The sequence below is a fragment of the Brienomyrus brachyistius genome, chromosome 18 (genome assembly GCF_023856365.1).
Source record: "Brienomyrus brachyistius isolate T26 chromosome 18, BBRACH_0.4, whole genome shotgun sequence".
Taxonomy (NCBI): domain Eukaryota; kingdom Metazoa; phylum Chordata; class Actinopteri; order Osteoglossiformes; family Mormyridae; genus Brienomyrus; species Brienomyrus brachyistius.
The window spans coordinates 4,282,300-4,302,092 of record NC_064550.1 but is presented as its reverse complement, the minus strand read 5'-3'; the positions used below and the strand labels follow the sequence as shown (position 1 = coordinate 4,302,092).

Genomic DNA, 19,793 nt, shown 5'->3' with positions numbered 1-19,793 from the left:
GGACTGGCAAAGTCTGCCTGGACAGGAAGCCATATTGGCCACCTGGGGGTCCTCAAGCATCCATGACACACATTCATGAGGTGCAAAATCCTCTGAAAAAAAAATCATTTCTCTTCACTGCAAATATATATAGGCCTAGTTCAAGTCTTTCAACTTGTGTTTTACATATGATTTTACATACAAACAGTACAGGCTAGGCCTACTAAGCCTTTTGAAAATTATAAACGATATTCAAACATTTTATTAGCTTAATAAAGACGTACTTGCATTCAAAAATGAATTTTTGACATGTACCTGTATATTGATATTCACGAACAAATAAAATAACACTGTTATTTTAGAAATTTTTTATTTTTTTGCTTTTTCGTGTTCGTAAGACAAGATTGAAACGTATTTATTTGTATTTCTGTTGGCATGAATTTGGTCAGTCAAAAAAATGTATGAGATGATAAATGTTCTCACTCTCAGTGGATTTGGACTATATGAATTAGTAACACAAGTATTGTTTTTTAATCTAGCAAATTTATGACGATTGAGAAACATAACGTGGATTTATAAATCTATCTATTCAAGCGTCTCTTAGCAAGGGACACTGTTTGAGACATAAGCCGGGGTGCGAACCCCCACCCGACAGATGCATAGCTTCTCTTTTACATGGCTGGCCATCTGTTCTTTCACGAAGAAGTCGGATATATGGCCGCACAGTCTGGAAACCTTTACTACGACCGTTTTATTTAATGTAGTTCAACAGCCCCATAGTGTCTCATAATTTATAGTATCCACCCCCTTTATGGACTGTGGCTTTCTTCAGGTAGCCGACAGTTAGGGGATACATAACCCTACGCGTTTAATTGGGGGTAATAATTGTCCGTATTCCGCAAGAAACATGATAAAATAAACAATTTCATTGTTTTGCTTAAATATTTTACCCGTCCAGAAGTCAAACTTGACAAAATAAAGTAAATATCGATTTTGTTAAGTTTGTTTGGATTGAGCGGGAACAGGGTAATTATTTGACGCGTCTTTTTTATTTTGTCTTAAATAAACGGGTCTATACTATACCCTAATTATAATAATAGGCTATGGCATCATATATGTGTTCGTTAATATAAAAGGAAACGTGACACAAATGTATAACAAAATCATTTTATCATATGCTAAAAGTGGTTTGCTAAAGCTGATTTTTCTGCAGTATGATAGAGAGATGACAAGAGAGCGCGCGCGTGCGCGTACTTGTGATTTGTGCGTGAACAATAGGATCAATGCGAGGGACACGTGCGATCCATAAGCCCCGGCTGTCAGTGGGACACGGTGACAATGGTGTCCCCACGGTGACAATGGTGTCCCACGGTGGCACGGCTCGGCTTCGCACCGTAGTCGACCTCCCGTGTTACATTTCTTAAGCCTGTACGATAGAAAGACAACAGTTAAGTCGAAGTATTGTGACTGAGCATGGTCAGGATGGCCAAACCACCACTTCTCCTCGTCTTCCTATTTCTTTAACATCAAGTAAGGTCACCCTACAATTTATGTTAAAGGCCAGTTACCATTTATTCATCGTTTTATATGAATGCGAAAGGTTAGGTATATGAGTCTATATAAAAACTTATTGCTAAAGTACAGCCAATCAGGTTTGTGAGTAAATGGTTTAGGCATGTCTATTGGTATTCACGTTAAGTAATTTCCCTATACTGGTTCTTAACTAAGAACAATGTGTCATATTGTTTTCTAGCGACGGTTTCTTCCTATGCCATTTTATTCAAGAGGGATCTGTTGGTAATAATTATTGACACGCATGTCATACGGTTCAACTCGTAGCTGGTCTTGTTTCATGGAATGTGTGTAAAGTGGCGTGGAGATGGCGCTAATCAGCGCGTACACCTGCTCTGACCACAGCAAGCCGTCAAAATCATTCAGTATAACTTTGAAGAAAAGGGTCAAGTGAAATTTATTTTACGGTAAGCTTATTCCGGAACGTAATACAACTTTCAGAATTTATACAACTCTTCCCATTATAAATCTTTCAATGGGTTTCAATTTAATTTGAAAATAGAATTTCTGTTTATGTAGCGTTGTAGGTTTTTTTCCGGTAATAATTTCGCGTTTAATATTTACAATACATAGCTAAATACAATAATTTTCATTCGCGTTGTATTTAAATCAAACAGAATATACATATTCAGGATTAAGTGTGAATGGAATTACACGATTTGACATCCATATCCTGCATTTGTAAGCTTAAACGAAGTCTCGTGCACAGTTGATGTCTCGAGACGATAATGAAAACTCATGAATACATAATCCTGAAATCACTTCTGGCTGCGGTCACATAGTCCTGCTGTGTAGGCTTCTCCGTTGAACTTAAGAATGTTAATTAATTGTAGATGACTGGTAGCGGAAACCAGCATTTAAATTGTATTGAAATACATGAAAAACTACATGGTTACCACCGTCACCGCTGCTTTAAGTTACAGCCCTCCAAACATGCACGAGGTTCTCTCTCTCTCTCTCTCTCTCTCTCTCTCTCTCTCTCTCTCTCTCTCACTCACACACACACACACACACACACACACACACACACACACACACACACACATAGAGTTCACGAAGAGTGTGTGTTATTGTGGTCAGTGATACTGCCCACGGGTCTGCCACACGCACGGAGTTGAACCATCCGGGGGGGTGGTCGTGGGAGGGGCGTTTCTAGTTTACTTGAAAGGCCCAAATCTGCGCTCTAGAGACCCAATCTGAGGAGCGATTTCACGCGATAGGATCAGTAGCTCAGCAAACTTTGAGCATTGGAAGTGTGCAAAAAGTAGAAGGACAGCTAAAGAATACGAAATTCTTCATAACCATACAAACTAACTCCTTAATATCAGCTTGGGACCTTGAAAATTCTGTCATCACGTCAAGGTGGCGAGGAAGAAAACAGGTGCGTCAGTTTTCTGGATGATAAAACTGAAGAACTATATAATTTAGTCATCATTTAATCAGTCGACAATTTAGAACACTTATCTAAAAATTTTCTTCATGCGGAGTTAAAGTTATTTTAATTAAAATAGTTTTTTTGTATTATGTGGTTTGCATTTGGTTTTAGCATTTTGATACACATTAACACAAAATGGCTTGTTACGCTTTTAATCTTGCAAGGGAATGTACGAAACGAAACCCTTTAATATTGGTGATTTTAAATAACGATAAGTCACAATATATACATGAAATATGATTGTGATTAACGTTTAATCACAATTTCGCCTACTGATTAAGATTAATTTGTGCATAATTTGTTTTCACAGTCTTTACAATAAATAAAAATGCATATTATGTGATATAAATATTACATTTAATGTAATTACGAGTGTGTTCCAGCGTATCTTTATGCAATATTTTAGTTTAGGTTATCAGGAAAGCGCATTGCATTGTATTGTGTTTTATTTTATTGTATGGCCTTAATATATTAAATAAAAAAATTGGGAGATGTAAGCTGGTGGTTGTAATTAATGTGGTAATTACTGTAAGGTTAAGTAGGCCTACCCCTTTTTTAGTATCACGCACTGCTACACGACTACAAATATAAACAGCAAGACGCCTCCGGACAAAATGCTGAAAAGCAAAGTTTTAAAAGACATTTTTGCTTTGCAAGATTCCATTTCATTTCAGTCAGGGGACAGTAGGTAGTTTTAAATGTTCAAATCCGTCCAAAAGAACAGTTTAAGAACAGTTTAAGAAAGTATAAGAATAAACATACGGGCATATAGCGTCTGTTCACCATTTGAAATGTTCAGTCTGTTTTCAGTCTAGCTTTGGTCTTGTGTCGTTGTTTTGGCTATATAGGCTAGCGACGAATTACGTCCCTTTGGAGGTCTTTATCTGCGGAGTAAATCCTGCCATGTCCCAGATCGGCGGCGTTTCCAAATCAGCAAACTAACAGCCGAGAATCAGGGATCTTAGATTCACTGAACCAGCAGTCATGTCTCTATTTTAGTGATCAATCAGTGTTTGAATATCTTGTTTGAAGATGTTGCGTTATTAACTAAGGTTTGTGAGTTATGTACCCTGAAGAGGATCAAGTTTATTTTCCAAGTGAAAATACTAGAACACTGAGCAGTTGAGTGTCCTCAAAAGGATAGTGTAACGTGAAGCTGCCCTGCAGTTACTGGAACTGTCCAGATTGCGGTGCTGAATTCAGACTCACCAATGATTTCCTTTTTGTTCATGTATAATACATATTTTCTTCTACACAAGCCAAGAGGCCATTCTATAGCAAGCCAGCCATGGGATGATATTTACATTTATCCTGCTAATTATTACACTTGGCTTTCTGCTTTGTCTCACCCATACCACACTATTTTTGGAATATAATTTAGCATATATGTGTGTATATATAAATATGATCTAATATTTGATACTAAGATAATTAATATTTTAGGATAATGAACTGGACAGATTTGATTGAGGATGAAATGCATAAAGGGTCAAGAGGCAGACTTGAATCCCTGGAGAGTATTGCCTGTAGATGTTATACTAGTCAACTGTGCTGACCCAATTCTAAACTTGCACGGCAATTAGACTCATAAATCTGATGCATAAAAGCATAAGACCACTATATATGTATCTGGGCCAGCTAGCTATCGCTTCCCACAGAACTAAAACTGTACTGAGAAGCACTCAGTCTTTTGTGTCCCATATTCAGCCTGAAGTTTGAAGGCCCTTCTTGAGAAGCACAGGGGTAGGAGAGGGTTTCAAAGACATGAAAATCTCTTGGCAGTATGTTTGGAAATACAGGGTCTGATTTGCAGGTACAGATTTTTGTCATAAAATGCCTTGAACCATCGCATATAATTATCTGAGGAATGGTGACACTTATCATGTACTTTAGAATTATCTCTTGTTATTTTATGTTTTTTTATGTTTATTAGTGATTTCACTGTTGCAAACCAGATAAATATTTATAACATCTATCACAGTTTCACTGATCCAGATTTCTTACATGACTTTTTAACAAATTGGAAATGCAAATTCCGTGATTCGTAAAATCGCAATTTTGCTTCGAGCATTTTGTGTAATTCACAGAAGTGTAGTTTGGTATAAATGAAACGGAAACCAAATTAGTTTACTTAAATTTGCAAAAGAAAAGTACCTGTGGCAGATGCAGCAGGTTAGTGTAACACATTGATATATGTGATTTAGTTGTTTTTGTGCACCTGAAAGTAAAAACATCAAATAAATCAGACAAAAATACTGCAGGGTCAGCTGTTTGTAGAGCATATTTTTGACCATATTGTTCCTTCTCCCCAGGCCAAAATGATGACCAAACCTTACGGTAAACCAGGTGATGTCAGCCAGCTAGTGAGTTCATTGGGCTGGATGGATGAAGACCTGAGCTCCCAGGATGGGGAGGTGGCCCCGGCGATGGGCCACTACAAGCTGACCAGGATTGCCCTCGGTGTCAGGGAGGTGGGCAACAAAGACATAGAGGAAGAGGAAGAGGAGCTGGAGGAAGATGAGAATCAGGGAGGGGAAAAGATGCCCAAGCGTAGGGGGCCAAAGAAGAAGAAGATGACAAAGGCCCGACAAGAACGGTTCCGGGCTCGCCGAGTGAAAGCCAACGCCCGTGAGCGATCACGCATGCACGGCCTAAATGACGCTCTGGACAACCTTCGCCGTGTCATGCCCTGCTACTCCAAAACCCAGAAGCTCTCGAAAATCGAGACCTTACGACTGGCGCGTAACTACATCTGGGCCCTGTCAGAGGTTCTGGAGGGTGGACAGTCACCTGAGAGTCGCGGCTTCATGGAGATGCTCTGCAAAGGCTTATCTCAGCCAACCAGCAACCTGGTGGCTGGCTGTTTACAGCTTGGACCAGCCCCAGGGATGGTGGACAGGCTGGAGGAGAAATGTGCAGGGCCTGTGGGGGCTGGAGTGCTAGATCAGCCAGAACATCCCTTCAGCTACACCTCTCCAGGGCTGCCCAGTCCTCCCTACGGTTCCCTAGAGGCCTCTCACCTCTTGCACCTGAAGGGTTTCAAGGCTGTGACCTATGAGAAGGCCTCCTCCCACGAGTGTAGTAGTGCAACACCCCCCTACGATGGGCCCCTCACTCCCCCCCTCAGCATCAGTGGCAATTTTTCACTGAAACAGGAACCCTCATCACATGAGGCGGAAAGGAACTATACCCCAAACTACTCTGCCTCCCAACACTACCCAGTCGCCACTGGACTAGCTGAGCCTCAGGGCCATGCTGTCTTTCAGGTGTCGCGGTATGACCTGCCCCTGGACGTGGCTTTGGATTCCTTCGCCTCAACTTACATGGTTACCTCACAGATGACTGCCCTTTATAATGAGTGAAAGAGAAGCGTATAGTCCACCAGTCCCTTGTCCTGGTCTTCAGAGAGCCAAACTTCCAAGACTGTGTAGAGATATTATGTTGCATTTACACTCAACCACTCCCCAGTCCTGCCACCCAAGCCTAGCTGCTGGAGTAGAGTGGCTGGAAAAGAATAGCCCCATTTCTTTTATAAATTAGTTTGTGGGTATAATAACTTTTATTGTAATTGTTAAGTTCAATATTACTTGGTGTTTATATGAGGAGGTAAATGGGCTCTTCTTATATTCCACTTGCTACAGGAGGAATGGTCCTTCTGATTGGACCGGCAAATATCCACAGCTTCCCGATAATCCCTATAAGTACAGTACATAAGGCTTCTGTCCTACACAGGACTTAGTGCCACAAGGCTCACATACACATCTTGTGGATAAAATGTTTTTCTTACTCCAGGAGTAAAGAACAAGACAAAAATTGTATGCACACGGTCAATAACTAAACATATCTGATCAAACATCATATCTGATAGATTTTTTTTTTATTTTAGATAGTGGTAGATAATTAACCCAAAATAAGCCTCGAACCCCAACAATGCTAAATATAACATAATATATCTTTATCAGACATGATTGTTTCAGAATACTGAATATGGTCATTTAAAGATTCATTTATTTATAACTGTATTTAATATTTATTTGGATTTCTGTTGCTTTTGTCACTGTTTCTCAATATACACTGTTTAATGTCATTCCACTGTCAGTCACTGGCAGGTTTTAATATTATTGTAATTAATATATTTCAGGTCATTATTGTCATTTTTCTGTTGTCTGTTCCCCGATCTGTGTCATCTGACTTACTCCTAAAAATGTAAATATTTTTTTGGCTCGCACTTAAATAAATGTAGTAATATATTATTTTGCAGATAATGCTGAAAATGGGTACTTTGAACCAGAAACTCATGGAATATTTGATATTTCAGTTTATTCTTAAGAAAGTTTAATGGAGATCTGTATGGTCTTGCTTCTAACACATTTAAAAGCAGGAAAATACTTTTAGGTCAGGACTGAACATGCTTTTGAAAAATGTGAGCGGTTCACCCCCACAGCTAACCTCATATTCTCAATACTGAAATCTGTTCTTCCAATCGTTTATCCTGGTCAGGTCACAGGGGGGCTAGAGCCCATCCTAGGCAGCACAGGGCACACGGCTGGGTCCAGCCTGGACGGGATTACAGTCCATGGCAGCAGAAATGTTAATGGGAGGGTAACAGAGATAGATGCCCTGGTGCACTTGGGCTGTATTACTGCAAATATATGTAAGTGCCATATTCCAGGCTGTAATATTCATTCAGAGCAATAACTCTATCTATGCAAGAGAATTTTTCTGACAGTATTACAGAATTCAATGTCATTTCCCTTTTTAAGCAATAGAAAGACCTCTTTCTTAGCTTCCCTTTCTAAACGATAGGTTTATCTAAAACCTGAGAGCTTGTTGTGAACGTCAGGCTTTTTGTACAAATGAAAATATCTTTTTTAAAAGGAAAAAAATTAATGGGGCACGTTGTAAAATTAAAGATTTTTTAAATGAAATTTGTGTCACGAATTGAATTGATTAAAATGGAAGTTACAGTCCTGCATGAAACATTATTCATCATGAAACAGTTCTATTGCGTCGGATAGAGGCCTACTTGAAAATCCTGCAAGCCTAAGATACAGAAACGTGCAGACCAAGAAAATAACCGAATCAACATTTTAAGAATCCTTAAAAAATAAGTAACTGAGGATGCATAGATCTGTCAAGATTACCACTCCACAGCATTCTGGGGGCGGAACATGTTTCCAACTGACGTGTATTTCAGGAATGATTATATCAGTGTCTCTTGCTGCCATCATCTGTGGACTGCATGCGAGTCCAGCTCACTCCAATCCCCCCCCCCGAGCTACTCTGGTAGCCCCCGCAGACCCTGGGAACAGTGGGCTATGTAACAGGTGATGGCTACTTACAAGACTGTCCCCCGAAGGCTCATATGATAAAAGACAAAAAGAACAAATACTCTGCTACCATCTCTGCTACTGAGCTCACAGGAAGTCTTGGGATACTTGCTTAATTCTGTAAAATTTACCAGTTTCACAGCAAAATTCCATCGACAAGCAAAGTTTGGCATATATGCACATACCTTCCACACATTTTCTTTTTATGATTTTTTTTCAATTGTTTTGACTAACAGGTCAATTCTTCAGTTCTGTTCTTGCCATTTTGCGATTAATTGCAATTGTAGTCATTGCCTCCCAAAAGGATATTAAACACAAATGTTATGTTATCGCAATGGTGTTTCTAATTAAAAAGCACCCAGTGAGATTGCTTGTCAATGAACTCAGAACAGCTCTTTTAGAATTATAATTTGAGATTTGATTTAATACTACTTGAAATGAATGTTTTACTTAAAGATAATGGATATTTCTAATATGATATATACGTTTATTATAAAACAAATGAATAAAGTAATGATTTTTGTTACAAAACCAAAATATATGCAATAATTTTTACTGAATTAAGCATTGTAAGAGAATGCTGATTTATGAAAATGATTTCTGATCACATGCTTTTTAAAGTAAAAGGCTGCATTATTTTTTGCAAAGTAGGATTTGTCAGATGTGCAAGATTCAGACTTACATCATCGGGAAGATGATGGAATCGGAGTGAGGAAAATGAGATGAAGTACTGCATGCATCTATTAGAGTTTTTGGCAACAAAAATTGTGGGGGCAAAATTGCTTGAGGGTCAGTTATTCTAATCCCCCCCACCCCACCCCATCCCATTGGTAGGTTGTCTTTTCCAGTCCTGAGAGCAGAGAGGGAAAAAGAGAACAATTGTTTTTGTGGATACCACTGGCCCATTGTAAATGCAGCCTGTTCTTTCTCTTGACCTCTGACTCACATTGTTGCCGAGCTGCTCGGTCAGGGAGGAGAGACAGCTGGGAGAACAGCGGGAGACTGGGGGGGGGAGCTAAAGGGGCCGACGGGGGCTGACTGACAGCTGGGGCCAAGCTGCAGAGAGAGTGAGGAAGAGAGAGAGAGAGAGAGAGAGAGGGGTGAACAAGTCCCACCCTGGGATCTGAAAGACACACACACAGTCCCTGCTCTCTAGTAATTGGAATGACACATAGCTGCACACAGACAGAGGCAGGTGGGGAGAGTGAGGCAGGTCCATCCTCCTTTTTGCTAAACCTCCTTGCATGTTCATTTTAGAAATAGGTGGGGGAGGTGCCTAAATCTGCAGTCAATCAGAAATATAAAAATATGAAAGTAAATTGCTAATAATATAGTTCAATCATGGTGTGGGAGGACCAGGTTTCATAAACAGCAAAGCACTGATTCTAGGCTCTTTCTGGCCTCTGCGTTGCAAGACCATACTGTGGCAGAGAAGCAATGTTCTGGTAAACAGCAAAACGGAATTTACTCAAAAAAAAAAAAACTAAAGTAATGCCTGGCATGGTACTATGGTCTAGTCTGGATGTTCTACCTTATGCATTCAGAAGGATTCTGATCAGTAGGACCCCTGGAGTCAATGAGCCCGACAGCAGTCAAACTGAACAGATTCAAGGTGACCTTTAGGAAAAGTGACCAATTCCACTTAATTTAAAAAATAATTTACACTTTCATATTTGTATGGATTAACTGGAAAATATCAGCATTATGGAGAGATTAGAAGTACGACTGAAACTTATGGAGCAATAGCCAGGAACGGAATGATGTCAGAGTTCTTGTGGACATCTCCCCTAGTTCCCCTTAGCCTCCCTAATCCAGTGGTCAAACAATATCAGCCCACATTAAATGAAAGGTCCTGAGCCATAGGGGCGAGTCTGAGGGATAATGCGCTGTGATTAAGATTGTATTAATGGGGGGCAGAGAAGGCTGGAAGGTTTTAATCAGTGTCTGCGCTGAAATAATCCCCCATTTTTAAGCTGGGGCTGGCTAGCGCCGCCATCCTCTCTGCTCCTGCAAAACACACCCAGACAAGATCCCGGGGAAGCGGGGCAGAGACTAGGGCGTGAAACAAGTAGGAATGGGAGAACTAACATGCTTTGCAGAAGAAAAAGAGAAAATGGGCTGTCACTGAAACCGAAACTCAGGGCTGATGAGAAAGGCCCAAATTAGAAATGGGTAAAAGACTGAAGGGAGAGGATTGGGCCAGGAAAGTGGACAAATAAGGTCCATAGCACAATAGTAAATAATAAAGTAAACATTACAAGTGATAATATACGTTTCTGCAAATTCTTTATAAATTAAACAAAAACAAAACCAAACATAACAGAAACGTACAACTTGAACAACAGATTAAAGGACATGCATTTTGTTGCTTAAGTGATAGTTGTGCTTAAAATACAATACAATGAAATACAATTTTACCCGTTTATACGGGAGGTTATTTATGGAGTAATTTTTTATTGCACAACAGCTGGGCCTTCAGAGAGAGCATTCGGGTCCAGGTTCCTTGCTCACAGAGGGGCAATGGCATCAGCACAAGTACGGAAAACGGCGAGAAGGGCAGGCCACACATCAGCCGAGTGCAGTGAAGATCACAGAGGCATGCATTTTGTGAAGAGGCCATATACAGAAAAGAGAGGCTTCTTAGTAACCCTGGTGGGGGAATTCTCTTTGCCACAGTGCAGGGACAGACGCCTTTTACCTAAGGGTGTTGAGCAAGGGCCAGCAGTCATGTGACTAAGGCCAAGCTCAAACTGGTGACCTTCCAATCACAGGCACACAGGTTTGGCCCACTGAGCCGCACATTGTCCTGATATTATGCAGAGCATCTTCGCCTAAAGGTTCTAAAGCAAACAGTGTACAAAGAAAAGAAGGGAAAGGAGATGTAAAGCACACAGCATGAGCAGAACGAACAGAGGTTTGGTCCGGATTAAAGGCGAAGGCACATTAACACATCGCTTAGTAAGGACAGATGTACATTAATAAAGACAGGTTGTACTAAGAATGTGGAAATGAGTTCCAAAATATTCACTTTTGTCAGCAATTGTTTTGTTGGGTTCCCCTCATGTAAGTTCTGGGGTTTTATACAACTAACAAAGCTTTTATTACCGTAACTAAAAATAGCTACAAGGATGAAACAAATGCTGCATGCAAATCAGTCATTACTATAAGAGTTAATGGAGAGATGGGGAAGAGTGAAATTCAGCAGAGTATGAATGGAAGCGAGGGATGAATCCTTCCCAGTACTGAGACAGCCACAGTCTCCATGGCCTGTTAGCAACTGGGCTGGACTAGCGAGCTCACACAGTGACCAAGTTTCAAGAGATTTTGAAAACCAGTAGAGAACAAAAATTGGAAAGTAACTCCAGAATAATTTTTGTAGAATATACTTTCAATAACATGTGTTTATGATCAATTAAATCCAGTCAACGTATACAATCTATAAGGCATCTGGAACTGCAAACAAAAAAGTTCTTGTGACAGTCTCAATCGCACACAGGAAATAATTCAATACAAAACTGACCTCTCTCAGGTTGCGAGTCTGCATATCGTTACGTAACATTAATGTATATATGGAAGAATTACCTTAATTCTCACCTTTTTCAAAGTTTTTGAAATTTAAACTTTGAAATATGCAATAAATACAAAATAGGAAACAAAAAAGTTAAAACATGGGACAAAAAAACATACAGAGAAAGTGTGAAAATAAATTAATGTAGAATAAGTAATGACGGATGGTTAGCGTAGTTGCACGTGCAAGTGTGCTGGGGGAAGGGGTTAAAAAAGGAGGAAAAAAGGCAGCCAACCTAAAAACAAAAGACTAGAGGGATGAAGTTTGGAAGCAGTACAATGAATAAGCGGAAGATGGTTTAATTAGAGAGACACATTCTAACAGCAGATGAGAGCAGTAATGGTGTTAGAATGAAAAGGTGAAACTGGGGGAGGGACAGGGTCTCATTGCACTTCTCCCAACAACACAGAGCGAATGAGGCATCAAAGTTAAAGAGCTTCTAATAAGATCTGGATGCTGTCATGTTTACTCACCAGCCCGCTCTGCCCTCCCAGTCCATTGTGGAAGTTACCCGGCTTAGGGACACCACAATGGGAGGAAAGATGGACAGATGGGAGCTGTTCTGGGGGAAGAAAGCACAAAAAAAAGTGAGAGAAAAAACAAATGGCTAAGAAGGAGAAGGCTGACAGAGTACACTGGCTTAACGTGAGGGGGTAGGAATTATTTACAAATTCAACCAGGATTTTTTGTTTTACTATCGTCCATGTGAAAGAACAACCCAGTCAGGTGTGTTGGCAGTGCGTCCTGGGAAAAGGCAAAGTAAGCCGTCAGGGTCGGTATTCAGTAAAGAGTGCAGCTTGTGTACATCTTTCCTGAATGAACCTGAATAAGTACTCGGAGGGAAAATACTGTGTCATTCTTAGGAAAATGAAGTATGTCCTAACGTTAGCCGAAATGTCTCATTTACCATCTGCAAGATAAGATAAAACCTGGATAAAAAATCTCAGAAGAACACTGCTCCAGAATGGAGAACAGCCTCTAAAGTAAATTATGAATGAACTATAGAATCAGAGAAAAGTAGCTGTAAGGAACGCAGAAATGCTCTAGTACAGTGGAGGAGGCTGAGACAGAGAAAGTTATGGAGGAGGGCTGGCAAGGAACAGATGGGCTGGATGCTCCTCATTTCAGGTCATGAACTTTCGGTTGGTAACATCTGTCCATCCGTTTGTCCATCTGTCACACGAAGGCACAGCTGACATTGAACCCACACTGACGGTACGTATTATCGGCAAATGAAAATGCCACTTAAAAAGGGGAGAGACCAGAACTTAGACAAGGTACACATAGGATGTCATAGGATGGAGGCTAAAACAACCCTAGAAATGTGGCTCAGACAACCTGTTATCAGGTGATAATGATGGTACACAGAGTCTGTGGGATTCTGGATGGTTATCAATTGGAATCTATGAATGGGGTCTTCAAAGTAAAACAAAATCGGCAGCATTTGAATTTAAACCAGCAAATACTTAAAAGCCAGTGACTGGAACGTTATTACTGCTCAGCAATGTTATGCAGCAATAAAGTGAAGTCAGCTGAGGTTACACCTCCATCCATCATGAATGGATGTTCTCTTACCTAATAACATGGGCATATTCCACAAGAATGCCAAGATTCATTGGGCTGGAATTGTGAACGAGTGGTTCAGGAGCATGAGGAGTCTTTCATACATGATTTGGCTGCCACAGTTTTAACTGTAAGCCCATTGAAAGTCTTTAGGATGTGCTGAAGAAGACTAAGAGAGTGGTTCAACTCACCTATCTTCAGTACAAGATCTTGAGAAATTAATGCAAGTCTGGATGAAAATACATGCTGAGATGATGCACAAACTTATGGAAACAATGGCAAGACAAATGTGTGGTATAATCAAAGCGAAAGGCGATCCAACATGTCTTGGTATACCAAAGCATTGTGTTCCCTTCACTGGAACTAAGGGGTCAAGTCGAACCCCTGAAAAGCGGCACCATAACATTATCCCTCCTCCAACAAAGGTTACAGTTGACGTATTGCAGTCAGGCGGGTAACATTCTCCCAGCATCCAGCAAACCCAGACTCGATCAGACTGCCAGACAGAGAAGCACAATGTCACTCCACAGAACACATATCCACTGTTCCAGAGTCCAGTGGCGGTGTGCTGCACATCATCCAACGCTTGGCATTGCACTTGGCAATGAGAGGCTGGCATGCAGCTGCTTGGCCATGGAAGTCCTTTCCATGAAGCTCCAGACGTACAGTTTTTGTGCTGGGATTAATGCCAGAGGAAGTTTGGAACTCTGCATTTATAGAATCAACAAAGCATTGGTAACAATTACGTGTCTCAACACTCCGTGACCCTACTGTTACTTTACGTGATCTGCCACTTTATGACTGAGTTTCTATCGTTCCTAAACATTTCCACTTCACAATACCATTTTCAGTTGAATGTGGAATATCTAGCAGCAAAAGACCTTCGGAAAACTTACTTATTGCAAAGCTTGCATCCTACAACAGTATCACGCTTGAATGTTGCTCACTGAGCTCAACCCATTCTTTCACAAAATGTTTGTAAACCTGACTGCATGACTACGTGCTTCATTTTATACATCTGTGGCAATACACCTGAACGAAATACCCGAATTCATTGATTGAAAGGGATGTATGTATAGAAGCAACCTGGACATAGTATCAGATCACATTGGACAACAGGGCAGTACAGTAAAACACCAGAATAAAACGGCAGCAATGCAAACATATAAAAGTTGCTAACTGCTCGTTGTGGAAAAATCAGATAATCACTAATAGCCATTAAGAAGCTAACGCTAGGCTTAAGCCCTGATTTTAGCCAAAAAAAAAAATCATCCATTCCCCTTAAGCGATTGATCACTTTGCCTGGATAGGAAGCAGCTAACGTTGGCTCTTTGACAACCATCTTATGAGTAGGATTTCCCTGGGTGAAGCATGTCAAGAAGCAAAATTTAACTGCTGCCCAGTATACGAATACATTCGAAGTGTCAGCTCCACACAGACACAAGTAGGATCTAGGACTCCAGTTTACCTGCAACAGAGCACAATGAGACCCTCATTTTCCTGGCCATCAGCCATGATGGCAGATTCCCTTGAGCCCCTGACCATTATAAGCTGCTACAAAATACAGATTAAGCCAACAGACTGCGGGAGCAAGCTTCCTCAGTGAAATACAGGAAGATGGCAAAGCGTTCCATGTTATATGAACAGACCTCTTTACACACACACACACAAAGCACGCAATGGAGTAAACCTTTATAACGCTTTAAGTATAAGCAGAATACCTGACTTAAGCACTGGCTACAAAGTCAGTGATGTTACACAGTTGAGTTACTACAAAATGAGAGTTTGGGTCAGTCCAGCTTAAAGCTTGCATATCTAAAAAGGTCTCATTTATTTGCCTAGTTGTGGAGGGATAAAGGAGAATTAAACAGCTGATCAGAGCTCAATGCCTAAAGCTTTGCTTTAGATATTAATCCTCAAGAGGGAGGGAGGGCTACAAATCCCCAGCCTGTTTTAATATACTGCACCCCCGGAGGCTGCCTCAAGCCACTAGCTAATCTGAAGCCACCTTTCACAAAGATCACACCTAAAAACTGATAAAACCTTACATCTTCAGGATGTACCCCTATAACAACGAAGCACCCTAGAATTATTTCAAGCGTGTACAGAAAAGTCACTCCTGCCCCCAACACACACTTGATTAGTCACTGGCCTTCTATGCACAGTTCAAGTCCCGTATCCTGAGAACACACATACATGTGACAGATGTTGCTACAGCAACAGTTGGTATTGTAAAAAGGGAGGGGCTTGAGAGCCATCTGTCTAGGGTCAAGGTTTGGAAAATGAGGGGATGACAACCATAAAGTAACTTCCACTCACGTTCAGAAAAACGTTGGGTAAAGAAATGCAAAATATCAGAGGAAGCACCACGGGATTTAAATCCACAGCGGGTCTTGAACCACCTACAACGCGTCGAATCTTTGTCGCTAGTATGAAAGCGCCACCTTGTGGCCAGTAGCAAAAACTTCAACCCAGTACAAAATAATCCGTTTATTAGTTGACAGAATAAAAAACGCAGACAATACATGCATAGTTTCGTTTTTTTTAAAAAAAAAAAAAAAAAGAAGAAAAAAAAAGTACAGGAATAAAAACGAATGACATTTGGAACAAAGCGACTGTATACTTAACCCAGCATTTAGATAAAGTCAAAACAGTTTATATCTCAGGACTTGTTAAACACTATCTCTCGTTACCGGTTTGATACTGTTTCTGGTCTTTGAGATCAAATAACATCTCCAGGTTTTTACGAACGAGATCCACCTCGTCACGAAAACTCGCCATCTTCTGCTGCAAAGTCTTCCTCTGAAGAAAGCCGGGGGGTTATTAACATCCGAGACAGTAAAGTATTAGTTTATTGCGTTAATTTTAGCCTAAAGTGGAGAAGACCGAAAACCCCCAGTCATTCGATACTCACGATGAGTATGCACAGCCTCTCCTGCTCCAGCTTGAAAAACTCCGCCACCGTCAGATCACCGAAATCTTTATTCAGGCCCAGGAAGGCGCAGTCAGGAGCGCGTCTAACGTGTTCAGACCTAGACGCAGAGAAACATGCCCCATTGCGAGGACAGTTCTACTCCCAGTAAAGCCTCTTCAGTCCAGTTACCCTAAATATCTAAACATGAATAAACGCTGAATAAAGGATTGGGAGCATTTTTACTTCTTTAAGCCAATCAACGATTAAGCTAAAAAACACACACAAGATCCGCATATACAGTAAAAAAATGTTTTTATATTGTGTGTATATTATAAAGGTTCCATTCATTCATTCATTCATTCATTCATTCACACACTACCGTTTAGCTCTACTAGTCATTCTAATAGCCATGTTTTTGGCAGGATTAAGTTGTACCAGGGATCATCTTGCGGCTCCCAGCCTTCCAGCTCCTTCAGGCAGAAGAAGCAAGATACCACGTCGGGTTCATTCTCACTGGGACAATGAACAAAACCTGCTTTGGCCATCTGCAAATACGTTTACATCAAACTGATAGTCAAAATCGACACTTAAAATTCCTAACAGTTTAGGAAATTACTATTTAGACTTTGCTAAAAGCGCTCATCGATCATACAAAATTAGTGTTCAGTTGCTATAAATTTGTAGTTAGGGGTCATTTTCCAGTTTTAAAAAACTCTTCTAAAAGTAAGATTTTATAATTTCACTTTTGTGCAACAGGCGACGCCACTGCAGCAGTGATCACTGCACAACATGATCAGTAATTCAGTCAAATAATAGCAGCACTGTCATGTATTCCAAATATCTTGCTAAATCTCTCGCATCAAAGTCTTCCTCTTAGTCTTCCTCTGGTGGACATGGGGCCATGTTGCTTTGGATGCGTTATAACAGTGGCCACTTACTTCTGCCGTTACATTAATTCGTGCTTACGGTTTAATTTAATGCTTGATGAGGTGCATTTGTGTTAGGGTTTACTGAGTAAGTACTGTCCATGTAAGTGGTTCTTGTGCCAGAGACATCACTTACTCACCTGTTCCGGCGTACACAGGCAGTCCTCCCGGAATGGCCAGTCTGCAAACGTTTGCAGCCGCTTCTCATAACTGTACATTTCGCTATATGCATGAAGCTTAGCCCTTAGAGAATAAGTCTTTGCCATCATGCGTACTAATTATTTTATGGATCACCCACTGTCGGTTCTGTATTAGTAATTTTATGAAATTGTAGCGCGCTGTTTAATAAAGCAAATAATTTCCAATATCCAAAACAAAAACTAATCGAGCAAGTTAAGTAATCGGCGGAGTTCAACAGATTTTAAAAGATTAGCCTTATAATTTGCACCTGGTGCTTACTCAGAAAGCACATAACTTACACCTGGAATACGAAGCGAGGAGCGTTGCACGTGACGTCACACCAAGCCAAGTCCGTCATATTCCATAACGAGGCTGAAGTCGGCTCCTTAATCGCGACACCTTATTCGAATTTTCCGATCCACCTTAAATGCCGCGCAGCCGAATGCAATGACGCGATTGCGCCGGTAGGGGACCTCATTTAGCGAGGCTTACCTTCAGAACTTCATTTGGCTTTCTCGTATTAATTTGAACACGATTCTACGACTTGTTACCATGTTGAGGAAAGTACATATCTGGGCAATTTCAGTAATAGTATGTATGCATTTTATCATAAAATGAGACAAACGCAAACGTCTTTCCACTCCCAATCAGGCCCGGAAATATGCCCAATCAGGCAAATATGAACTTCTTATTACACGTCAGGTATCTGTCTATATAGAAAAAGTGACATTGTCCTGGCCCAGACTGATTTATTGCCTATAAAACCAGATTGAAACAAGGCATGTCATACTATAGTGCACAAGTTTTATCTAGTGAGTGCCGCTCAGAATGGTTGTACAGAATCTCAAGAGCAGAACTCATTGAGAAGAACCTTAACAGGGTTGGAGTGTGTGGAGACCACTTCGGTATTGGTAAGAATCACGCCCAAATTACTAGTGTTTCCATTGTGTTCGTTTTCGTAAATAAGAATATTTTTATCATAACAGTGCTGGGCTTCCATTAGTTAGTGAACATCGGTGTAGTTATTGTTATAGCATGTTAACTTTACAGCATCTCATAATCCCCATTCTGTTTGTTACTGTGGAAATGATTGGTTTTAAAAATGCGACATTGGAAACGTATTTATGGGAATAATTATCCTTTTATGTTGGGCCACCTTGTATGCCAGAACCAATAATGACTGGGTGCCAACAGTGAACATGGGACGCAAGAGTGTGAAGTGTGTCAGCCAGAAAGCAAAACAAGTCCTCAGACAGTCCTATCAGCCAAATGAAAGCTACATATCCAAGGATATTTGTCCTGACACCAAGTGGTTAGTTTTCTGTCATCTCACTGTATATTGATTTCATTTTCTATTTTTCCACTCTAGCATCTGATGCCACGGACAAGGAAAATGTTCCTTCCTATTTAACACTGTCCTAGGGTGTTGAATTCAGGGCAAGTGCAGCTTGGCATCATAAGAAACTGAGTCAGGATGGTACTGCACTGGTTCAAGGTATGATGATCTTTTTAGTGACAGAATATCATGCAAGGGTTGCACAACATTGCTGACTCTCCAACACTCCATGCGAGCAAGCAGGGAGCGGGGAAGCAGGATCAGGGAGACGGGAATCCAAAAGTAATGCGTTAATTTCGGGAAAACTAGCAGACAGGAATCACACGGCTTGACGAAGACACAAAACTAAAATGACAGATCTTGGGGAACAGACCAGAACGTGGACTGAAGTTGAACAGGACAAACGGCAGGCAACGTAAAACATCTGGCAAACGTAGGGATTCCACACAAGGTAAACGAGGTGGGCGTGGCACATGAGAGGGCTGGACACTGGGGATGATCCTGAAACAGGAGTTGGATGCCAGACTGATCAGACTTTGTATGATTTGTTAGCCATAGAATCATGCATCAGGTCTATGAGCTAGACAGTCTTAAGTGTAGGTTCATAGAAAACCGTCAGTAGGCAGCTTCAAGGACAGTGATGTCCTTGAAGTCTGAGATGATTGGGACAGTGTGACTTGGCACTTAACCATCTCTCCTATTTGACTATCCCTGCCGGCCCCTGGAGGATGGGCTCCCCCTTTGAGTCTGGTCCCTCCCAAGGTTTCTTCCTTCTTGGGAGTTTTTCCTTGCCACTGTCGCCTTTGGCTTACTCACTGGGGGCTTTGGGTGAGGATGCTGTAAAGCGCTTTGAGACAATGTAATGTTGTGATAATGCGCTATAGAAAAATAAATTTGTTGTTTGTTGTTGTTGTTGATGAAAAGACAGTGTTACACTCGCTTGCCAACCTTTTTTCCCCTAACCCACTCTAAAGCTCTGTGTTCTTTGCA

The 19,793-nt window shown here is 40.9% G+C and overlaps 2 protein-coding genes across 3 annotated transcripts; one reads left to right on the top strand and one right to left on the bottom strand.

Moving 5' to 3' along the window:
* Nucleotides 1-2,750: 2,750 nt before the first annotated feature.
* On the top strand, nucleotides 2,751-7,874 carry neurod4 (neuronal differentiation 4). The gene is made up of 2 exons (XM_048983824.1): nucleotides 2,751-2,932; nucleotides 5,299-7,874. Exon 2 carries the CDS (start codon nucleotides 5,305-5,307, stop codon nucleotides 6,346-6,348), a length of 1,044 nt encoding a protein of 347 aa, XP_048839781.1. The 5' UTR covers nucleotides 2,751-2,932; nucleotides 5,299-5,304; the 3' UTR covers nucleotides 6,349-7,874.
* Nucleotides 7,875-9,139: 1,265 nt separating this feature from the next.
* On the bottom strand, nucleotides 9,140-17,762 carry birc5b (baculoviral IAP repeat containing 5b). Of its 2 annotated transcripts, XM_048983919.1 has the most exons (6): nucleotides 17,428-17,762; nucleotides 16,797-16,906; nucleotides 16,362-16,479; nucleotides 12,358-12,446; nucleotides 9,263-9,372; nucleotides 9,140-9,166 (listed from the first exon to the last, which is right to left on the bottom strand). In XM_048983919.1, coding segments are annotated over exons 1-6 (558 nt in total). In that variant the 5' UTR covers nucleotides 17,557-17,762; the 3' UTR covers nucleotides 9,140-9,164. The 2 variants fall into 2 exon arrangements, with proteins under 2 accessions (XP_048839876.1, XP_048839877.1); XM_048983920.1 differs by lacking the exons at nucleotides 9,140-9,166; nucleotides 9,263-9,372; nucleotides 12,358-12,446 and adding an exon at nucleotides 16,005-16,249 and having other exon boundaries at nucleotides 17,428-17,750.
* Between the last annotated feature and the right edge of the window lie 2,031 nt (nucleotides 17,763-19,793).